This window comes from Odontesthes bonariensis, chromosome 4 (assembly GCF_027942865.1).
Source record: "Odontesthes bonariensis isolate fOdoBon6 chromosome 4, fOdoBon6.hap1, whole genome shotgun sequence".
Taxonomy (NCBI): domain Eukaryota; kingdom Metazoa; phylum Chordata; class Actinopteri; order Atheriniformes; family Atherinopsidae; genus Odontesthes; species Odontesthes bonariensis.
The window spans coordinates 20,004,423-20,028,262 of NC_134509.1; the positions used below are offsets into that span (position 1 = coordinate 20,004,423).

Consider the following 23,840-nt stretch of genomic DNA (forward strand, 5'->3'; position numbering starts at 1 on the left):
GAACAAAGCAGAACTGGTGAGTGAACATGAGCCAGTAACAGTTGCTCCAAAACGTATAGCCTGTAGTCCAGCTGCTCTACAAAGTCATTTAAAAGGCATTTGAAGAGCTGTACGGATCAGGTTTTAAGCTAATAGTTCCTCCCGAGGCTCTTTTTATCTGAGCTTTAGAAGTTGTCTCTAGTTGTTTTTAATGGTTAATAATTCTCCATCATGCATCAATGTATGGTTTAGCATCGAGTGCACTTTGCTGAAGTTTAAAGGGGCTCAGAACAGACGCTGTCAGCCTCCTTAAAGGTAAAAACAGCTAAAAAAAAATTTAAAAAGTGGGTTTAAATGTCATCTTTCATTACTTCAGACTGAATAAAATTAACTTTCTTCACATCAAAGTGGTAGAATTTGTCCTTTAAGCCACATAAAAGTGGTGTGTTTGGGTTCACCTGCAGTTGATAGATAAGCAGTATGGACTGAGAATAATCAGAATAATAAGGCTGGATTTGATTTTTCTCAGTATGCTCAGAAAATGAATTGTATCTGCATGTTTTTTCCCTTTTGCACACGGCTTGGTTTTGCCATTTCGAAGCCTCTTTGAAACAATGCCTCTGTGTCCTTCAGGCGCTGAAACCATATGTGGGCTTCTGTAAAGAACAGTTTTAATCGCTTTCTGTGGCCTTGATTTCAGGTACGCCGCTGAGGGCTGAATGTTTATTCTGTCTTGGTAGGAGAAGTTTGAGGCATATCACGTTTGTTCTTGTTTTTCTCGACATGTGAAGGCCGCTGTAATTCTCCGAGGCAGATCTGCAAAGATTTTCTGACAACAGCACAGAAACGTCCGGATGAAAGAAGAAGCCCAGAAATTATGTTCTCATGAAAGAGGAACTAAAGTGATGGTACTTAACACATCAAAACATGACATATGTCGTATCTGTTATTCACATACTTGGTAAAAAGCCTGAAAAGGAGCCTTTATAGAGCAAACAAACCTGGCTGTGAAGTGGAAAAAAACCTCCCTGTTCAGCGCACTGATCACTGTGGATTTATCATCGATTGAGGCTCTGATTTCCATGCTTGAAAAAAGCCATTTTTGCACCATTATGAATCTTTGAGTTTTCAAAATAGTATTTAATGGAGCCGCGTGGGGCTAATGTCGGTGCTCAGAGGCAAATCTACCTAAAGAAAATAAAAGGAAAGACAAATACTCATTCTGATGCAAAGAAGTGTAACTGCCGTTGGCCGAGCAACTGAACACTAAGACTTAATAAATGATAAATCAATTTCAAGATTATCCAACGAATAGTTGCAGCTGTTAGGGTCATCACACCTCCTCCAGACTCACCGTGCCCCACCACAAGGCATCTGCGTAGGTAGCAAACTCCTTGTTGTACTTGTTCTCCACAAGGTAGACGAGGAACGAGGAGAAGATCAGAACCAGAAATCCGATGTACCAGGCGGTTACCAGCTCCTGCAGGCAGAGGTCAGAGCTGACGGTCAGAATTTGATCATGGAAACACAAGATCAGCATCGCCTTTGTGTGAAAACGGCCGGGTGAAAGTTTTTAACCCTTTATTGGAACTCTACATCCCCATGCAAAACACAGGGGTCGCTGAAACATTACAGCCGCCGTCTGCACAGGTTGTTAACACTCCACTTCCCACTCATTGTGCGACTGCTTAGAGCAAGTCAAAAAGTGGATGAACCAACATTTCCTTCAGTTAAATCAAGAAAAAACTGAGGTCATTGTGTTTGGCAACAAAGAGAAGAGGTTTGCTGTCAGTAAACATCTTGAGTCACTGTCTCTAGAAACTAAAGACCGAGTCCGGAACCTCGGCGTGCTGATAGACTCAGACCTGACCTTCAACAACCATATCAAATCAGTCACCAAATCAGCCTTTTATCAACTTAAGAACATATCCAGAATGAAGGGTTTCATGTCCCAAACAGATCAGGAGAAGCTGATTCATGCTTTCATCTCCAGCAGACTTGACTACTGTAACGGTCTTCTGACTGGACTCCCCCAAAAGAGTCTCAAACAGCTGCAGCTCATTCAGAACGCTGCAGCCCGAGTTTTAACCAGAACAAAGAGATCAGATCACATCACCCCAGTTCTCAAGTCTTTACATCGGCTCCCGGTCAGATACAGAATAGATTTTAAAGTTCTGCTACTCGTCTACAAATCACAGAATGATTTAGGTCCAGAATACATGAATGACATGCTAGTAGAGTATAAACCCAGTATAGCTCTGAGATCTGCTGACTCAGGTCAGATAGTGGAGCCCAGAGTTCAAACCAGACACGGTGAAGCAGCTTTTAGCTGTTATGCTGCACACAACTGGAACAAACTACCAGCAGAACTGAAATCAGCCACAACTGTAAGCACTTTTAAATCCAGGTTAAAAACATTTTTCTTTCGGTGTGCTTATGGTTGAGTTCCTTTAAATAATTTTAAAGCATAATGCTATAAATCCTCTTAATTGATTTATATTTTTCTTTTTTCCCCTCTTCTTTGATTGCTTTTAACTGTGTGTTTTATTCTATTTTTTTTTAATTCTCTTTAAATTGCTTGTTTTTATGCTGCTTTATGCTGTCTAATACTACCTCAGATCTCTGGCATCGGATCTTTAAAGTCCTGCAGACTGGAAGAGAAGTTTGATATCATTGTGTGAAAGCAGCCCTGCAATCCAAGGCTGTAAAATAGTTTTTAGCAGCATAGTTTTCTTCCACGTTAGTCACCAAAGAAGAGTGGGAGGCAAGGTCGGTAACAAAGGACCTTTATAAAACACATCCTCACCACATATGTAGGCTCGACCTGTATATTGAGAACGAGACATTTAATCGAGGTGATTTCGTCTGAACTTGGAGCTTTGACAAAAGCAAAAAGCGGCAGCATTGACCCATCCTGATCTCTGCAAACTAAAGCAGAAGTAAGAAAGACTATTTGTGTGGGCTGAAGGAGGTGAAGACAAAAGGACGAGAGTGAGCCGAAGTAAAGACAGCAGGAAGTGGAGGGGAAGAGCTGAGCTGTGTTAGAAATATTTCAATAACAACTGGGCCGGAATTTCATTTTACTGCAAAAGCCGATAAAGCTCAGTCACATATGAAACTTAATTTTTTGTCAAACTGAAGATTTAGAGGAACACCAGAATATTCGGCAGATTTTTGCTCCTACAGTTGTGGAATGTAACCCCACTGTTATTAAAACAAATCTCCCTGTGAGCCCTGCACATGCACAGCCATAACCACCAGTTTGCTCTCACTCAGTGGGGTTACATGGCACTGAAAGAATCGGATTATTGGCTAAATTACAATGAGACTGAGTTATTAAGTTCATATAGACACCTTAATCTTAATCGGACAAGAAATTGGACCGGATCGGGTTACTCGCGATCAGATTAAGACCCCGAGATAACTCGGTTGAAAGTCACATTAAACCTGTTTGTAGACGGTGAAGCACGTGGTGAATTAGACTTTGCGTTCTGCGCATGCTCAAGATTTTTTCCCGGGGTCGTGAACCGGAAGTCAAAGGAGACGATATTACTGTTGTTGTCGTCAGAAAGAAACAAACAACACGATGGAGAATGCTCCGATGTGCATCACGTAGTGCATCATATAGAGGGACGTAGCTTCATCTTGCTCTTCGTTCTCCATCTTTCTCGAATGCCTGAGTTTGTTGTTGTTGTTGGTGGTGAAGAGGTCAACAGGAAGTGGCTCTATTAGCAATAGTTGAAATGGGTACAGCGCCACCTATCACACCGGGGTATGACATGCTTTGTGCCTATGATTCCATTCATTCACCGCCATATATCCAAGGATAATTACCCTTGCTAAAATAAGGAGCATAAAGCCTGATTCTTACTCGGCGCAAACGCGCAACTGTTCTGGCTCGAGAACCATTAATGACGTCATCGAAAGCGCCAGCCCCTTCACAGTTCCTTCAGCTCATAAGCGCAGTTTGCGCCGAGTATGCGTCACATTTGCAGTTCTCTCCAGACCAGCGGGCGTCACTGTTGAGGAAACAAGCTGAAAAGCACACGAAGAAAGCATACACAATGCCACCTGTGGTGTCACGTCAGCAGAGGCTGGCACATCTGATGCAGAATGAATTTACTCTGGGTGTAGAACTGTATATGTATCTCAGAGCTAAGCGGCTGCGGCAAAAACAGAAGAGAAGGTGGAATGTTCGTCCTTTGCAACAAGACGAACTTTGTCAAACGTTGTCCCAGTGTAACTTCATAGACGTGTCGTACAGATGTTTGTAGAGGCGCACCCTCTCGGTCACCGCGGTCTCTGCAGTGTTCATTTTTTCTTTTTCTTGGTCAGCTGTTTCCGGTTGAGCGCGCGCGAAGTCAGAAAAAAAGTTGTGTGCGCGCCCTTGCGCCGCGCGAGGATTTTCTAGCTTGCGACGGGGGGCGTGGCGGAATTTTGGGTCACGTGACCGTTTGCGCCATTTGCGACCAGCTAGTAAGAGCGAGGTTGCGCCGAGTAAGAATCAGCCTTAACCCAACTATAGCTATAATGTAATTAATGTCATCATGTAGACCCACTGAGTTTGACTGTTGAAGAGCCATCAAACACACCATCAAATTCCCACAAATATGTCAAGCGACCTTAAAGCAAAACGCTGCGATGAAGGGCTGGAAGCCAAAGAGGTGAACTGCGGAACTGTGAACTGTGCAATGCAAAGGTGTTTAAAGGTACACCTGGCTGGGGTTTGAGTTGGAGTTAAAACTTCAGAAAGACAACTTCTCTGGTAAAAGATTCTATATCAAATGCTGCTTTAGGGGCTGATGTAATGGTAGGAAAGCCCAGACATCCCTCTCCCCAGCGACACTCTCCAGCTCCTCCTGAGGGATCCCAAGGCGTTCCCAGCCCAGATGGGATAGATAATCCCTCCTGCGTCTTCTGAGTCTGCCCCGGGTCTCCTCCCAGTTGGATGTGCCCAAAAAACCTCCGCAGAGACGCAACCAGGAGGCCTCCTAACCAGATGAACCGCCTCAGCTGACGGAGGAGCAGCGGCTCTGCTCCCAGCTCCATCTGAAGGAAACCCATTTCCGCCACTTGTGTCTGCTTCCTCATTCTTTCTGTTACTGCCCAGACCTCATGAAGAAAGGTGAAGGCTAGAACACGATCGAACCCGAATCCGATACTTAGATTAAATTGAGACATGACGACTCATCTCCACTGAGCTCAACCAGGAAAACAACAGGAAAAGTGGTCCTTTCACTTTGCATTAATCATAATATTTTACTGATATAGATCAGATTTCTGCGGCTGATAAAGTGTGTGAGTCGGTGGTTATTCACCTTGCTGTGCGCGTAGACCACAGAGCCCAGCAGCTTCCAGGTGCCGCCTCTTCGGTCCATTCGTACCATGCGAAGGATCTGCAGGAAACGCAGGCTCCGCAGCACCGAGGTGGCAAAGATGTTGCCCTGGCTGCCCGCTGACACCACCGCCACCGACGCTATCAGCACGATGGTGTCTGGAGGAAACACACAAGTACAAAAGGCTCAAAAACAGAAAAGGCTTCAATTCTTTATGACCTAAAAACCTAAAAGAAAATTCTGACACCGTCTTCATTAATCCCTCATGAAGCTCCTGAGATTTGTTTGAAACAGAAATAACATTTAATAAGGTTTATGCTTTAGAGGTAATGTTATTCTAAAATTCATTCACATTTTTAAGATCTAAATCACACAAAATACAAAATGCTGTGCAGAAGTCTTGAGCCATCCCTCATATCTTTACATATTTCCAGAAAAACAGGAAACAGGTGCAGTGACTGACTGAAATATGTACAAACATAAATTCTATGATTCTCATTCTAAGCAGAGCTTTAAAGTGAATATCTGCTCTGAGCTCCTTTATCCTCCAACACAGCCTGAACCCTCTCAGACAGCTTTCTGTCCTTTCTTTAAGGAGTCTTCAGGAATAGTTCTCCAGGCTTCTTGAAGGACATCCCAAAGCTCTTCTTTGGATGTCGGCTGCCTTTTGTTCCGTTCTCTGCCAACATGATCCCACACTGCTTCAGTAATGTTGAGCTCCGGGCTCTGGGGAGGATTCATCCCTCCATCAGACCTGTTGCCACTGATTTTCAGTCCACTTCTGGTGTCATTTGGCACAGCTCAGCCTTTTCTCCCTGTTTCCCTTCCTTAAGAACGGCTTCTTGACAGCCACCCTTCCATGGAGCCCATTTCTGATGAGGCTTGGGCCAACAGCAGATGGATCAGCTGAAGGTCCAGATGCATCTCTCAGCTCCTGTGTCAGGTCTTTGCTGGATTTTTTCCTCTTTCTTAAGGACATCACTTTCAGATCCTGTTCATCTGCTGTAGATAGTTCTTTAGGCCTGACACTTCTTCTTTTGTCCTCCACTTGTCCAGTTTCCTCAAATGTTTTAAGGACACACTGCACACCATGCTGAGATATGCCAAGTTTTCAGCTAACAGCTCTTTGGGAATCACCTTGTTGCTGCAGAAATCCTATTTTCTGTCTGTCAGACTGTGTTATCTTTGCTGTTATTCATAGATGCAACTAAAGAAATGGGAACAAATGATGTGTCTCTGTGACAGGCTGCTGGTGACAAAGTGCCTAAAGATCCAATTTAAAATGGCTTCTTTGCTAAGTTGTCTGTTATGTGGTTCAAGACTGCACAATTCTGTATGTGCACGAGAACAAAAGCGGTCAACATTTGCAGCTTAGCTTTGCTGAAAGGAGAAATATCTGATCAGTCTTGATATAAATGTGAATCTGCGCTTGCAGCAGAGAAGCTGGTGGGCTCATCTAAGACTTGGATGTTGATGCGTAATCATGCTGCCACACTAACAGCAGCTCGCTGTTGTCATGTCATTCTCACTCCTCTCTGTGGCAAATTAACCGAACAAAGGCTCCATATTACCAGAGATGACATGAGCTGCCGCCGGCATCAACAGCACAATAACATGCCACGAAAGCCATGTGGCCACTATACTGATGTGTTGTGAACACAAACAGAAGAAGTACAAGCTCTGGCTATTACATGTATGGAAATAGAGATGGCATTTTTCTGTTAAACACAATCAGCACAAGAGCAGACAGTCTGAATGTTCTGCAAACTGTGACAGAAGGATGTACAAAGCAAGGCGCAGACAGGCAAACACGCTGATCTCAAACTGCAGAGGAAGTTCACACTGAAACCACACTGAGCAAATCAATAACATCAAACCCACAGAGAACAGTAATAAGCTTCTATTTCTCAAAAATGAACATCCATCCCACCTCTTTATCAGCAGCTGCTCTGTCTTCCATCTCATAAAACCAGACCCAAACTGATGTTATTCAGTTCATTCTGTGTGAGGTTTCCCCTCATATATAACCATCACTCGCACTCCTGTGCCTCTGCTGAAGCCATTTATTTCAGAGGAAATGCTGACCAAGGTGTGGCTGATGGCTCCTGCTATAAACCACAGACCGGTTGACCCAAAGCCGAGGGACGGAGGCAGGGGGGGTCAGCAGCACCATGAAAAATACATTACAGAGGCCCCACAGAGCTGCAGTGTGTTTGCTACTCTTTAATGTGCACTTAAGTGTGTAGGTGTGCTTTACACACAGGCCGAAAAATAATGTTTCTTTCTTTTAAACAGCAAAATAAAAAGAAATAAAGAAATACCGTCACAGAGCTCAACACAAAAAACTTGTAATGTGAAATGAATAAAGTAAACATCTCTGTGGTTGAGAGCTTTTGCGGTATTTGGCTGTTTGAAGTTACAGACTGGCTCAGAAAAGATTAAACTTTATGTCTTCGTTAACTTTAAATCACGCTGCATTCACTGTACATGAGAGGTGGGAATTCTCATCGGCAGGAAACAAAGGAGCTAATAATGTTTTACCAGTGTTTAATCATTTCTGTCCAGGTGAGGAAATCTGACCTCTTATTTGAAGCTGGAAACCCGTTTTCCGATTTTCCACTTAACATCTGTAACATCTGTAACATCAACATCTGTCCATAAAAGCACAGTTCTTCACGTCAGCCCCTAAAAGCTGAAACTACACACAGAATTGGACTGATAGAGACCCTTCAGGCTTTCTGGAGCTGATACATAACGAAGGACTAACCATGTGATTACTGCACACACCTGCCGGCTGCTTTGTGTTCTGTAGAGTGTATTTTAACAGTGTCGACTAGTTCAACACTCGTGACAAGATTGTACCTGAAAGAGGGATCGGTGTCCGTTTTTCAAAATGCATGAAAGGGAAATTTAAGTTTCAGAGAATAAAACTGCCAGTCAAGTGTTTTTCTATCAGTTCGGTGTGTGTTCTGAGCTCTCAGGCTATTTACTGTACGCTCTGTCAACTCAACTCATCTTTATTTATAAAGCCCCTTTCAGACAAAAGGGTTAAAAGTGTTCAAAAGACTAACAAAAAGAGCTCAAATAAAACAAGTAGCTCACAGGAATATCAATTCACTAAATATAGAGTAATACTTTCATTTGGTTTGACTTTTTTCAAGGGTTAACGAGTATAATTTGTGTCCAAATTTACGTTTCCATTCTAGCTTGAAACCTGCAAGACGGATCTCAAATAAAACAAACCCTGACGGAAGAGAGGGATGGAGTAGAGGGGCTCACATTCCCCAACAGCCAGATGCTCTGAACGGAGCTGTAAATTATTACAGCATCTCTGCGTTTTTTCCTGGACCGAAGCACATCGCAGATATTTCTTTAGGAAAGAAAGTGGGTCAACTTGTGAAAAAAGGGTGTGACATATTTCCTTTACGCAAAAGCTCGCAAACAGACAACAAAATAAAAAAAAACATCTACATCGGTTTGACAACACATATGCAGGTTTATACCATTTTCAGCCTCAGATCAGCTATTTACACTGAATATAAATCAAAATTGCACTTTTTGGGCTCTTTTGCGTGCAGCAGCAACCAGCAGGTGGAGACATGTCGGTACATGGCGACACAGAAGAAGAAGAAGAAGAAGAAGAAGAAAACGGCTCAAGGTGGATTTCTACGCACATACCTGCAGTTTTCAAGCCACAAAAATGTCTCTTAAACGTTATTCTTGATTAAATAAAACATGAAACAAACTAACTTCAGCACATCTTTAGCTCTGTTACTTTAGTTGATTGAACTCAAACGCTGTTGACGAGAGTTTGTTGTTGATAGCTAAGCAGCTGAACAACATCCAGCTGTTCAGCTGTGTGTTTTCTCCAAAATAAAGCAGTTATATCTTTGTTTAATCTAGAAAATACCCATCGTGCATACAATTAAGAATCCAACAGCTGGGCCACATGAATTTTGAGCAGTCTGTGCTCAGATTTGCAGGAACTCGACCCTGGTGCCATGTCCAGCCCCCTTGTTCACTACAGCTATAACATCACCAGCACAAGATGGCAGCAGCCATTTACAAGACAATTCATTTTGTGCAGTGGGAGGAAGAGGAGGTGCGTGCACCATAATAAGTCTAAGAATCCCTCGGCATACGAAGACAGAAAACTGCAAGTGGAAACTGGTGCAGCTTGCTCGACTTGCAGGCTAAAAAGAGCTGTAAATTATATGGGTGAGACATTTATTATTAACCTCAGCTGGTGCCTCCAGACTCTCAGCAGCCAGGCAGCAGGACTCCTTTCCTGCTGCCTGCATTCTGCGTGAAGCACACGAGGAGGGAAAAGTCTGAGTAAATACATCCTGACGGTTCAGTAACATCAGAGTTTAGTGACTCATTGTCAGAAGGCGTTTGTCTGCTCACTAACTTACAGTTTTGATGAAGCAGAGGTTTTTCAGGTCTCACTTCAGCCTGATGAAGAGGCCACAGAGCCTCACAATTCTTCAATGAACACAAGCCGTCACATTTTGGCCTCGTAGGTGCCGAGCTGCTACCGACTAAATCTGAGGACGTTTTCAGGTGGAGGCTTTTTAGAAAATAGTAAATTAGACCAACAGTTGGGTCAAATGCAGAAGAAACTATGCCCTGCATGACACAGAGACCTGATGGACACAATTAGACCCTTTAAAATCTGATGATTTAGGCTGTTTGCAATGCCAAAGGCTAAAATAATAATATATAAATAATAAATTTCACTGATTTGGCGGGATAGAATTAGGAAAGGTGCACGTGATGGTGTAAGACAGGCATGTATTAAGTCACAGATCGGGAATGACCCGAGAAAATGCAAAAACATTCTGTGATGAGTGGATGGGATTTTCAGAATCCTCAGTTCTGAGTTCTGACCTTCAGGCTCACATGAAAGAATGCAAAAGGGACATCAGACAAACACATCAGGAGGGCTGTACACCATCACATCCCTCCCTTAGGCAAACTATTCACAAACACATTTCCTGTAGACCAGCCCATGTGAATTACAGCGACCATGAAGCCGGAGCCATTCATTCATGTCTGCAGATGTGTCTCTCGGAGAGCGTTCTCCCTGAAGGATTTGGTTCTAATTGCCTCTAAAAGACTCCAGAGGACAAATCACATGATTACACCACTTAAGGTGAAATTGGTTTAAAGTCTGTTTAATTTATGGGTTCACTGTGGGCGTTCAGGAACTCACAGAAGATCATAGCTTCTGTCCACACTAGTTTAAAGGTTTCATTTTGTGGATAATTTGACCAAAGAAAGTCTCCTTGGGAAGCATTGTTTTGGCACCGCAACAACTCTGAGCAGTTCAGCTGCTTCCAAGCAGAGAAACTAATTTAGGATCCCAGCTCTACAAATAAAACAGCTGAAAGAATTTCCATCTGGATTCATCCATTAACTGAAGACAAGTCCACAAATCATTCAATAAAATTACAATACCAAATCAATTCAGATAAAAAATAAAGGTGGACCTGGAGCCTAAGCTGGACCCCCGTGATCTCTGATCCCTCAGCTGGCGCTGCATCAAGAACCCTCATTCATACACAGCTGATAGAAGCACATGGAAAAGGGATTACTGTGGGAAACCTTTGTCAAGCACTACGATCCAGAGTTCCATTCACAGACTTTACTGTGCAGAGAAGAAGCCTGATGTTAACCTGGTCCAGAGGCGGCGTCCACTTCTCTGGGCTCGGAGGCGTCTGGGATGGAGTGTCACACGGTGGAAACGTGTGCTGTGGTCAGAGCGATCAGTGTTCCAGATCTTTGTTGGAAGAAATGGAGCAAAGAGCAAAAGGAGCATCCAGACTGCTGTCAGCAACCAGTCCCTGCAGCCAGGCTCTGGGATGGTATGGGGTTGGATCAGGGCCCGAATGAGCAAAGCTCATTTCCACTTCTGTGATGGCAGCATTAATGCAGAAAAGCTCACTGAGATTTTACAGCAACATATGCTGCCTTCAAGAACACATCTGTTCCAGGGACGTCCGTGCATTGTTCAAGCAGACCATGTAAAAGCACATTCTGCACACATTCCAAAGGCATGGCTGAGGAAGAGGAGGGTACGGGTGCTGGACTGGCCTGCCTGCAGTCCTGACCTGTCCCCAAACTCTGAAACAACCACCACCCCGTGCTGCTGCACACCTGGAGACGTGTTTGCAGGAAGAATGGGACAGAGATAAAAAAAAAAGCAGAAATGTGATTAGAAAACACATTTACACACCGCAGCTGGGATTTCATACGGATATCCCATAATCCCTGTCACATATGGGGGCGTTAGAGGTGCAATTCAACACATTTTATATTGCAGCCCAGTCAAGTGAAAACACTAACAACACACTTCATTTATTAATTAGGTTTTCCCCTCCAGCTACAGACTGATCATACTCCCCTTCTTTCATATTCTCCCCACAACCTCTCTTTTTTTTTCCAGCCTTCATATCACTTTCCGTGTCCCTCCTGCTCACTTTGTTTTTGTTGAGCTTTATGTTTACTCTTTTGTTTTGCTCAAATTCCCTCAATGTTGGCGAATGACAGAGCCCGTGGCAAAGCGTGACGGCGGGAACTCGTGGCACTCTGCATGACCTCAAATCTCCGCTCCCCCTCCCCCCTTCCGAGCACCCTACTGTACTTTCCAAGAAGCAGCAGACAGATCCATGTCTAAACAGTGGAAAGAATAAAAGGCAATTAATGCAGACTCCCTACGTAAATGCGCTCTGCTTTGACCACAGCTGAAAACGACACCAGCAAACTATGATCAACAGTGTGCTGCGGAACCGCGCTTTCATCGAGCTGCGTTCATGGAGGGAAACTGCAGGGCAGCTGAGAGGGGAAACAATCGAAGAGAGGAAATAGTTTCCTTTTACTCACCTATGACACAGAAGGGCTTCCTGGCGAAGCGCAGCCGACCCTGCCATCCTCTGTAGCGACAGCAGCATCCTGCTGACCAGATTCGGATGATGTACTCCAACCCAAACACCACAATCATCACAAACTCCTGTTGGAAAAGAAACAAAAACATTGTTTTAGGAATGATAGTCAAAGAGTACAAAGGTGCGGTTTTCTGGGCATCGAGCACAAAGTAAACCAAGTGGCACCTGGCTGCAGACAAGATGGCCGACCATGTGAGAACTTAGCAAAGAGTTAACAGCATATTACAGGACGATGCAGAAGTAAAACAGAAAAGTACGCTTCTTAGCAGCTTTAAAGTGAATATCTGGTCTGAGCTCCTTTATCCTCCAACACAGCCTGAACCCTCTCAGACGAGCTTTCTGTCCTTTCTTTAAGGAGTCTTCAGGAATAGTTCTCCAGGCTTCTTGAAGGACATCCCAAAGCTCTTCTTTGGATGTCGGCTGCCTTTTGTTCCGTTCTCTGCCAACATGATCCCACACTGCTTCAGTAATGTTGAGGTCCGGGCTCTGGGGAGGATTCATCCCTCCATCAGACCTGTTGCCACTGATTTTCAGTCCACTTCTTTTCAGACACACTGCACACCATGCTGAGATATGCCAAGTTTTCAGCTAACAGCTCTTTGGGAATCACCTTGTTGCTGCAGAAATCCTATATTCTGTCTGTCAGACTGTGTTATCTTTGCTGTTTTTCATAGATGCAACTAAAGAAATGGGAACAAATGATGTGCCTCTGTGACAGGCTGCTGGGAACAAAGTGCCTAAAGATCCAATTTAAAATGGCTTCTTTGCTAAGTTGTCCGTTATGTGTGGACACAACACTGGTTCATCCCTTGAGTTAGGAGCCTTTTTTCTGCCTGAATGATTCACAGGTCAGAGTGCTCCTAACAGAGACCGTCAGCATGTTAGGCAGACTGATCGTGATGTTGGGACTCATCGGTGCATATTAGTGATTGCTTGTCGTTGTAGATTCATTACAAACACATCATCAATGTTTTTGTTGGTAAAATGGACGCCAGGTGTACAGAGTATGGTGCGTGATAATAACTGAGACAGGTCGTGTGTTAATGTACACGCACCCCGCACTGTTTCAGCCTCCATTAGATAACTCTGATATAATTAGCAACGTGCACTTTGTAAAATGGGAGCTCCAGCTGCAGTGTACAAAAAAATGACCTTTCCTTTGTGTTAGAGGCTTTAAAAACACACTGAGTCACAGAAAGAGTCTTTTAAAAAGTGTTTTTTGTTTTGCTCCTGTGCCCACTGGTGGCTCGCTCTATCCATCCCAACTTCCTTTCTCCAGGCAACTTTGAACTCCATTTGGTGTTATGAGTACTTAAAGCAAGTAAGTTCCCAGTCTGAGGGCAGATGCTTAAACAAATGATCCACTGATGGAGAAGTCATTTATTCTGCTGTCCTGAGGTTATGTTCGAGTAAGTTGGGTTTGTCACGGAGAGGTTCAAAAGTTTTCTTCAGCCGGGTCAAACTGGCTGCTCTCTGCTCATCCTGATTTAGGGCTGTCCATATCTCCTCCAAAGCTTAACCAATAGTCACAATGAGCAAAAAGTACAAATATTAGTTAACTTACTGGCTCATGTTGGTTTTTTTTTTTTTTGGCAGAGACTTGGCAGAATGGATGGTAAAATATTTTTTTGCCCGGTGAAAAAACTGTTTTCTCAAGAATTATCTTACAAAATATTGGTTGGTGCAAAAACCGATTAAGGAGGCAGGAAGAGGTCCACACAAATCTAAAGGCGGAAGATGAACCGTTTTGTCCAGCTCGTTTCTCTGTTTGCTTTTACACATTTTACCCACAGGAGGGTGTGGTGTGCCACTCCTTACATACTTAATAGCACAAGAAGTGGATCATGGCAACCACTACCAGTTGTTCTACACTGGAGCGAAAACATGAGGTAAAATTTCTCCATGTACTCTAAAAAAAAATGTGTCAGTCTTCTTTTGCTGAGAAATTTATCATTTACTTCATTTTTTTTCAACTATTTTTCTTCTTTTTTCCCTTTTTTAAATTATCCCCCCCCTTTTTCTTATTTTTTTCCCAGAAAAAAAGTAATCTATCATTTACTTTTCTTTTTTTCTTCTTTTTGTTTTTTTTCCCCCCAGAAATATAGTAATGTATCATTTACTTTTTTTCTTCTTTTTAAATTTTCTTTCTTTCTCTTTTTTCCCCCAGAAAAAAAAGGAACGTATCATTTAAACAGTAACTGTTTGCTGCTTTGAGGTCGTACAGTTTCTACCACTGCAACTGTAAAGTCATTTTCTGAAGGGCGGCATATGAGAATGTAAATATCTGCACGTCCCCTCTTGAAAAAAACATTGGTGCAGATTGCACAGTGAAATAATGAGAACATGTAGCAGCTGATCACCTGGATCATAAAAGAGTGAGTGCGCTCAGAGCGGCGCTTCATACTCAACAATATTTCAGATATATGTTCAAGTACATGTGGTCTCAATATAAACAGAAAAAGAGTCATCAGGGAGACTAATCCACCATAGACACAATGCTGAATACAAAACAGTGATTTCCACAGTCTACATAAAAATTTGCTTTCTAAAATTTATGATGAGCAGCAACAGTCGAATCAGTTTCAAAGTTTATTGACTACCATGTGGTTCCATCAGGGGAGTAACTGGAAGGCTGTTTCTGACAGCTCAGGCAAAACTGCAGCCAGGAGGTCAGCGACAACAGTTCATTTCAGCTTGATACATTCAGGGTTCAGCAAGCAAGCTTCGTTTCTTAATGCCATGAAATACTTTTATTGTTATTAAGCATTTTTGTAACATTCAGAGAGAACATTGCTGGTGAGCTGGCATCCTCTGCTACAGCCCTATCAGCACCACAGTGTTCTGAAATGTCACTTATTGCTACAGCCCTAATCCAAACGTTTGATGTGACCAGGTTTATTTTCCTGTTAGCTTTGGTCTTTCTGTGCTACTATTATTCTAAACCAACCTTTCAGTGAGGCAACACTCCTCTGACGTCCCGCAATTTTAAACCCTCGATCCTTTTCCTGGATTCCTCTCCTCATGTGTCTCTTCCTACTTGAAATGCAAGCAAAGGACGAGGAAGACACACGAGGAGAAAGAAGTTAACAGGACCAAAGTCAGTACAATGTGATGTGTGACAGCTGCATCATTATTTGTTGCAGCCACACTTTAGATGTCAGGAAGCCAAAAAGACTAGACTGAAGGCTACATTCGATCAATTCTTCGAGATGTTTTGCTGACTCTGTTTTCCGGGGTTACAGTCAGGATGACAGAGGAGATGAGGAGAAATGAGAGGAACCTCCAGTATTGGTCATTACTTTGTTCCAGCCAGTTTAATAGTCTGGCTCTTGTGGGAAGTGCTTAGGAAGAAGAAGTGAGATTAATTTTGGCTGCTGATGGTTGTCAGAGTTCTTACCAGAATGAGCAGGCAGCGGGAGGAGAAGTCCTGATGAGTCGGGATGGTGGAGAACACAGAGAGGACCAGGCAGCTGAAGACCAAGATGAACCTGAACAAAAACACAAACAAACTGGAATCAGACAGGATGACATCACTGGGTTGAGGTCTGTGGGTCACACACAGGTCATTTGCCACAGAACTGTACACTGGGATGTAATTCTTCTGTGAAAACCTCTTGAACTCATTCTGGCAGTGGGGAAAGAGCCGTACACCAACAATCTGGCAGCGCAGTCACAGAACTTATTTCCTCTGTGCAGTGAACCATGAACTCAACTATTATTCAATTTCCTGAGATATCAAGTTAATCATGCTTGTTTGTGCAACATGATTTGCAAGAATTAAGCAGTGAAACTGCGGGTTTTGGAAAACAAGCAGCCACTGACCGTTTCCACACTGTAACTACTGCTCACTCTGCCAGGAACCCTCCATCCTCTTAACCATAACATGCCTTCTTTTTCATTTCCATCACACAAATCTTCCAGGAACACAGTGCTGTCTGGAATATAAGAGTTATAGAGGTTCAGAGACGGCACATCTGTGATTTATCAGCTCGGATCTCCTCTCAGTCCTGCTGGAGAACAGCCTGTTGAAATGACTGGAAATGGGGGAGAAGTGGGTGAATGACATGTTGGTTGCAAACCTGAGCAACTCTAAAGACTTGTGGGGGGGTGCAGTGAGCTACAAGGTTCCCAAACTGCCTATTTGCTTTCCAGATTCATCAAGTGGGTGCACGCATGGCCTGTGAGTCGGTGCATGACATCTGAATGCAGTCCAGGGCTGGCGGACACTCAAAACGAATAGAAAACAATTAATAGCCATCAATCAATAAATGGGACTCTGTTATTCACTGTCTTCTTCAAAATGGCTCAGTTTCTCAGCCGTTAGTGCAGTGAGGGCTACTTGAATCTATAAGAGTTTCAGAGCATTATATTCCACTTCTACTTGCACAAATAAAATTCCTGGCAATATGCCACTGGCTCTACCCATAATGCAGTTGGTCTATCTGCACAGCTGTACCGACCCAGCACTGGGAATTCCTTCCAATCAGCCCCTTGGTACCAAACTGACCCCAGATTATCAGAGTTAAAAGGAAGCCTTTTCAATTTGGCAATCTGGGGCCATCAGGATTATATGCAGTGTCTGAATGTGAAAATGGTGGGTGTGCAGAGAGGGTCACCATCCCACACCCTACAGTACAGTACAGGACTGTGTCGATCTGACCCCAGATGTGCCCTTGCTGACATCCAGAGAGCCAAAATGAAGGTCAGAATTTTCCACAGCAGCGAGGATGGTTATGTCATCATTTCTGTCGCTATAGGTTCTCCTGCGACTCTGTCAGCTCACTGAGCTGCTGCAGATTCTAAAAGAAATAAAACCACACAGTACCAAAAGTTTGAGGTTTGCTCCGTTGACATTTCCAAAGATTTGAATAATATGATTTTGATTGGAGGAAAACATCTAGTGACAAGCATTGTGGGGCTGTCAGCTGAAAAGCCTGTCTTTGTCACCGGCACACATACGCCTCCCACACTTACAAGGTTGTCAGACCAAAAATTACAGGGTGACAGTCAACTCTCTACACCCGTAGCCCAACTCCTGCCTCCATTTTCAGTGTATATTCACCTTGAAAAAGGGGGGAAAGAACTAGAGGAAAACGCAGTGGCAACATCATTAAGCACTCGGTAAAGTTCACTTATCAATCCAACAAATGAACCCTCTCGGGCAGCCTTGGTCTCTTTGTGTCCCGATGCTCAGAGGCTGCAGAATTATTCTGGAGTATCTCACTCCACACTTCCAGCAGAGTGATCCCTCTTAACCTTCCTAACAGCAGTGGCAGAACATTTAAATCCTGGCAAACACAACAGGAACATCTGTCCTTCCACCCACTCGCCCTCCACCTCTCTTCCAACCACGTATACACCCAACATAACCGGGCATTACTGAACAAGTGCTAAGTGCTGCTCTGATTAGCATAATTTAATTACTTTTGCTACAAAGTGAGTTGCAACAACTAATGACAAAGATCTGCGCACTGAAATGACCCGTTATAGCCGACCAACAGTCATCACTTTTAACCTGATCTGCAGACATTAAACACCTGTCGTCTGTGCACTGAGGTGGGTGGATGGGCCGAATCTACACCAGGGGACCCCACTTTCAGTCAGGATGCAGCACAGCCAACTGAACCTGAACCAACTGCCTGATGGACACACAAATACCCCCAGCAGCCGTAAGTGAGTGCTCCAAAGCACTTTTCAGTCCTATCATTATATCATTTGTTTAAATCTCTGTTTCCCTATTCATAATTTTACTTTTTCTTTCCATTCTGCTTACACTAATCAGCCTTTTCATTCTGATTACTATTGAGTAGATTATCGTCAAAACAGCTCTGACCACTTAGGCCGTGGGCCAGAGAACATCTAAGGGTGTCCTGGAATACCAGGATGTTAGAGGAACAGATCCCTTGGATCCCCTCGGGTGTGGGATTAACAAAAAAAATAAAAACGAGTTGATTTAAAGCCAAGCCAGGGATCAGGTGAAGTGTCCGTGGTGTTAATGTCAGTTCTGCGTCAGCTTTATGGGGACACAAGGATACAAAGCTGAACCTGAAACCTGTAAAAGATCTGGACAGGGTCCTAAAGCACTCGTCCTTATCTCTCAGCCTTCCAGGAGCCCTCCTTGTTAGTGCTTTTGAGCAAAGACAGCTGTGTGCTGTCAGAGACCGTTTATCTAACGGAGACAAAAACACGACAACAGCAAAGCTTGACCTGGGAGAGTTTTGTGAGAATGAAGATGTTTCACAGCATCATCAGTGGACACAGAGAGAGCGAGCAGCCAAACACAGAGCAGGTTGTCATCTCTGCATCTGCACATTCATTTTATTTTGCTCTTACATAATCCCAATGACAACCAACAGCGCACAAGATCACCACCAAACAGAGCTGAAGAACACACAAAACAGCCACAAAATAAAAAACTTTAAATCTATTTTTCCAATTAGTTTCTTCACCTGCCTTGAATGAAGGGTTTCTTTTAAAAATGTAGCATAGAAAGAGACAGTCTTAACAACCTGTTGACCCGTTGGCTGACAGAAGATAACACAAAGCATCATTAAACTCCTAATTATTCCTGTCATGTGTTAACTCGACCACAGCGCACTAATAGCCTAATCATGCTGTAATGATCATATCTGATTTGGTTTCTTACATCACATCATTCCAGAAGAAGCTTCATGACATAAAGTCATGTCATCGTATGCTGTCCATGGTCCTGAAACCAAATCCTGCTGCTGCCTTTTGATTAAACCAGCAGGTCATTGATTTATGAATATTTAGTGTCCCGCTGATATAATAACATCTAATTAGAACTGATTTGAAAGAGGGATTTTTTTTCTGTCTCATGGCTTTCTTTTCCAGATCACTCTTCCCTGTTAAACTGGCAATCTTAGATCACATAATGCAATCTTCTCCGAGCTATTTGCAGCCTATCATTTCCAAGCAGTAGGATTCATTAAAAATACTCAAAAATCCAATTATGGTGCTTTTCCAACAGTTTCCGTACAGATCTTTCAGTCTGATTCAGTGGAAAGTTGATCAAGTTAAATCAGTTTTACACAACATGTTAAGAAAAAGATCATTCTTTGGTTTAAATCCAAACAGTATGTGGTGGAAACACCCTGCTTTGTTCAGAACAACAGTCTGTGTTGTGTTTAGAATTAAACTGGACGAGCAAAAGGTTTCCACTGACACACAATGGGCAGCTATGCTTTACTTGGTAACACTGTTTTGATATGACAACAAAAACTATATTAGAAGAAATCACATCATTTCCTTGATTAATCACGATTAATCGCATTTGTATGTAAAATCCAAAAATGAATTCAAAAGTAGTGTATAGCTTACACTACATTTATTTTAAATGTGCTGCCATATGAATGAAAGTGCCATAACATTTGTTATGCAAACAAACTTTTAACATCAGCATTTTTATGTAGTTTTTATGTAGAAGCCTCGCTCCACCGTTCCTTGAATGACTTGCTGGTATCAGTTGTGTGTTTTGCCTTTAAGTGATATTTCAGACTGGAACTACTACGCTGAGAAGACAATTCAACTTGGCAGTGTTTACAGATGACTTTGGTTCTGTCGACTCCGCCGTCTGGAAGAACTTTAAAATGAAAATGGCCGAGTAAAAGTTCCATACCCTTCTCCATGTTTGGTGGATCTGCCAATTACTTTCTTTTCCGGTTCCGCAGCAGACAGCAACAGACTTTTACAAAATAAAAGCCTGTGAGCAACAGACTTTTACAATAATAAAATAAATAATAAAACCTGTCGGCGTTAAATAATTAGCGAGTTAAAGGGTTAATAACGAGTTAACTCACCCAGCCCTAGTTAGAAGTTAAATTCACATTTTAGAAGCTCATGTATTACTCTCCCGGTGTTTTTTTCTGTTTAGTTTCACCTCGAAAAATGTGACTTGAGCCCGTTGCTTCAATCACTTTTTCCCAGTGCTCCTACAGCGACTTTAATAATTTGACCGTGTCTGACTGAAACCAGCGATTTGAGCCAGAGCTGAAGCACAGCAGAGAGGGACGGGAAGTTTCCAGTTTCTGAGCTCCTTCCACCTGAGGTTATTCGGTTCTGCTTTAACAGAGAGCTGATGCGGGAGTTTGAAAGAACACATTTAACGAATGGTGGTGTCGAGTTCCAGCAGGAGAAAAGTATGACCCGCAGTCTTCCACATTTGTGTCACGACCCGCAACACGAACAAAACGGATCTCTCAGCCACTGCAGTTTCTCATTCCCGTTACTTTTTTTTTTTTTTTTTTTTAATGGAAGCAATCAAACTTTTCAGCAAATTAAGAGCGCTTCGACTCTCTGGTGATGCAAATTCAACTCCTTAATAGATCCCACCTAATTATTTAAAGCAACTTATCTTTCATGGTGACACTAGATCTTTAATCAAACCCGGTTAAAATAAAAGAGTTTGTTAAACTGGCACAGAGAGCTTTGAGTTTTATTTAACGATATATTACTTTTTCATTTTAGAGGATGTATTTTTCTTCTTCATGCGACGCTACGCTTTCCCTTTTGGGAAAAACTCAATGACCAGGAGGTCATTGCTGTGCTTTAGCTGAAGGAACTGTACTCGAACCAGGTTGTAGACGGAAGAAAAACAGACCAGTCATGAATGTCAGGTTGACGTCTGCTCTGCGTTATCTTTGGGAACTTTATGAGGAGATGGGGATACGACGTGAAACTGAAAGCCAATAAAATACCTGCTCAGGATCATAAAAGTACTCGTGTCAGATTTTCAGATGCCTGTTTGTTTTGCTGTGAACAAAAACTTTGTGTCTGCGTCATATTTACATAGCCAGGATAAGCTCTGACATAAAGTCCTTTTCAAAGGAATCCAAAAAGGAATTTGGCTTCATAAGCAATGGTCTCAACATAACTCACCACAAACGTCTTTCCTCCTCCTTTTATGGTGACTGTGACCCTCAGACGTGACCCCACGGCCTCTCCACAGTCAATCAGTCATCATTGCATGTCTCAAAGCATTCTTTATATTCATTCTGACAGCGCTGCGACAGGCCTCAGAGGTTCACAGAGGGGGGAGGAGGACCCCTCAGGCATGTGCCATAAACTCTCTAACTGCAGCCCAGTCTTTTCATACAATAATTACATTTAACGTTTCAGCAGTTAAACGCAGAAACACACAAAAAACATGCACCTACAGGGCTGACGGTGAGGTGTAGACATGTGTGACCGTGTAGCTCAAAGGAAGCTGCTGCGAGAACCAAGATGACAGAACACATTTCCATAATGCACCTGGGCTCTTTGAAAGGCTGAGCCAGGGCTGCAGTCTGTATTTTGTCTAGTAAAAGGAACAAGGGGGTGGGAGTGGGGAAGGGACTGTGCGTCTCATTCTCTGTAATGCTGATATTACGCTTCTCAGGGAGCACAGAATGAGCCACATGTGTTCGGGAGATTAGACGAGTGAACTTGCAAAGATGGCTTAAAGATGAGGCGGGCATGAGGATTTCAAAGAGGGGCTTTTTGGAGGAATCTTGTGGCTCTGTTGGTTGATGTGTGAGACTTTTTGTTGAGCACGGTGCAGAAAATAATGACGACACACTGAAATGTGAAAAGGATGCACGCTGAGCCATATCTGAACATCTAGATAACAGGAAGCTTTCAACCTCATTAAGAATAAAATACACACTTGAACTTCTGGGTTCCAGATTTACAGCAACACTGCTTTGTGGTGCTGTGATGGACTGGCGACCTGTCCAGGTAGGCGGCGAGCTGTCAGGGTGTACCCTGCCTCTTGCCCAATGACAGCTAGGATAGGCTCGAGGCCCCAAGTCCATTGAGCAGGCCACCAGGACTGCAGTTATCTGGTGTACAGAAAGGCTTCATTGCGGTGATTTTGCAGATGCTTTTATCCAAAGCGACTTGCAATAAGTGTGTTCCACATCAGTAGGCAAAAGAACTTCAGGTCACAAGAAATCATAAGTGCATTTCCTTACAAAACCAAACAGCTAAGAGCATAACTAGTAAGTGCGGTAAGTTAGGTACCTAGACAAATGGGAAGACAATTTAGAAAACAAAGACAATTTCGGAAACAAATAAGTCCGTAAGGAGCTAGGACGGAGCAGGTGATGTCCTAAGAAGGCGGATCTGGGTAGTGTTTCCTGAAGAGATGGGTTTTCAGCCTGCGGTGAAAGATGGGCAGTGACTCAGCTGTCCTGATATCAGTCGGGAGATCGTTCCACCACCAGGGTGCCAGAACAGAGAAAAGCCGTGACCGTGTCGATCGTGCGCAGGGACCGCTGAGTGACTGGGCCGCCAGGCGCCTGGAGGCCACAAAGCGAAGTGGTCGGGCGGGGGTGTAGGGCTTGACCATAGCCTGGAGGAGAGGGGCTTCAGAGAGGGGTTTGACTGCAGAGGAGTCTTACAACCTCCAACAGCCTAGGCCTGCTGTCAGTGATGGCAGAGATCAACTGTGAACCCTGCACTGAAGCCCTGAGGACAGCGATGGAGGAGGTGGATGGCCGTAACCAGAGGATTATCAACCTCTAAAATATGGCAGAAGACAAACAGGAGAGACCTTTGGCTTAATCTATCCAGCTTCAGCATGAAAGCTTTGCTGTTTGATGTTTAATGTCAAGGCCAAATATTGTTTTTAAATCAACATTTCCATTATTATTATCACACCGTATGACGTCAATAGGTTTGCACAAGACTGAAATGTTTATTTGTGTATTTCTAAAACTGAACCTCAACTGTAGGTTTTAATAATCCCAAGATCTTTCCTGAAAAATGACTCGCTTATAATTCAGAATCTGACTCATCCTGCACTAAGGGGCGTATACTCGCTGTGTGTCCAATTAAAGGTGGGGTATGAGATGTTTTCTGGAGCATTTTTTATCATATTGTCTGAAAACCTCCTCACGACCCCATTACACTCACTAAAATAGAATGTTTGGAAAAAATAATTAATATTTTAGTCCATTGTAGAGGGTGTAGCAAGAGGAAATGTCTGACCAATAGAAGTAATGATGAGAGTTACTTCTATTGGATTCTGACATGCCAATCAACCGTCAGCCCCCATCACCCCTCCCCCCTGCGCGTTCACAGACTCGTGACTTCTTTTATGTGTTTTGAAGGCGTGGTTTTGAGGGGTGGGCTGAAGGGAGAGGCAAGGTTGTGTATTTTCAAAAATATAGCTTGCAGGAACCGTTTTTCCAAGATCTCATACCCCACCTTTAACAGTATTTAAACTTATTAAACACACCAAGAAAGCACTGGATTCCATGTGACGCACCACTAACCACTGTGACACGATCTATTAATGTTCACTGTGTCTACCAAGTAGTGGCGGCTCCTGACTTTTTTTAGGTAGTGCAATTTCCAGTCTGTGAAAGCTGCATCAGAGTGTGCTGTGCGAAGCTGAACTGATTGCACCGATGCAAACCTGTTATGTTCCCACGCAGGAAATAAAATGTCCAATCGTCCAGAAACTCCTTGTCTTCCTTAAATAAACACAACACAGAGTCGAGGGGTTATTTGGTCTGCCAAATAACCAAAGTGACTGCAATTTCCCCCGTTATGTCCATAAGTACCATAAAAGTCC

At 43.3% G+C, this 23,840-nt stretch overlaps 1 protein-coding gene across 5 annotated transcripts in view; it reads right to left on the minus strand.

Moving 5' to 3' along the window:
- LOC142378637 (potassium voltage-gated channel subfamily KQT member 5-like) overlaps positions 1-23,840 on the minus strand; it is a 153,358-nt gene that overhangs the window by 26,206 nt on the left and 103,312 nt on the right. For all 5 annotated transcript variants that reach the window (XM_075463369.1, XM_075463367.1, XM_075463366.1 and 2 more), the window contains exons 2-5: positions 15,660-15,750; positions 12,201-12,327; positions 5,298-5,473; positions 1,334-1,459 (exon numbers count right to left, since the gene is read on the minus strand). In XM_075463369.1, the coding sequence (XP_075319484.1) occupies positions 1,334-1,459; positions 5,298-5,473; positions 12,201-12,327; positions 15,660-15,750 (520 nt within the window). The remainder of the gene's footprint in view (positions 1-1,333; positions 1,460-5,297; positions 5,474-12,200; positions 12,328-15,659; positions 15,751-23,840) is intronic.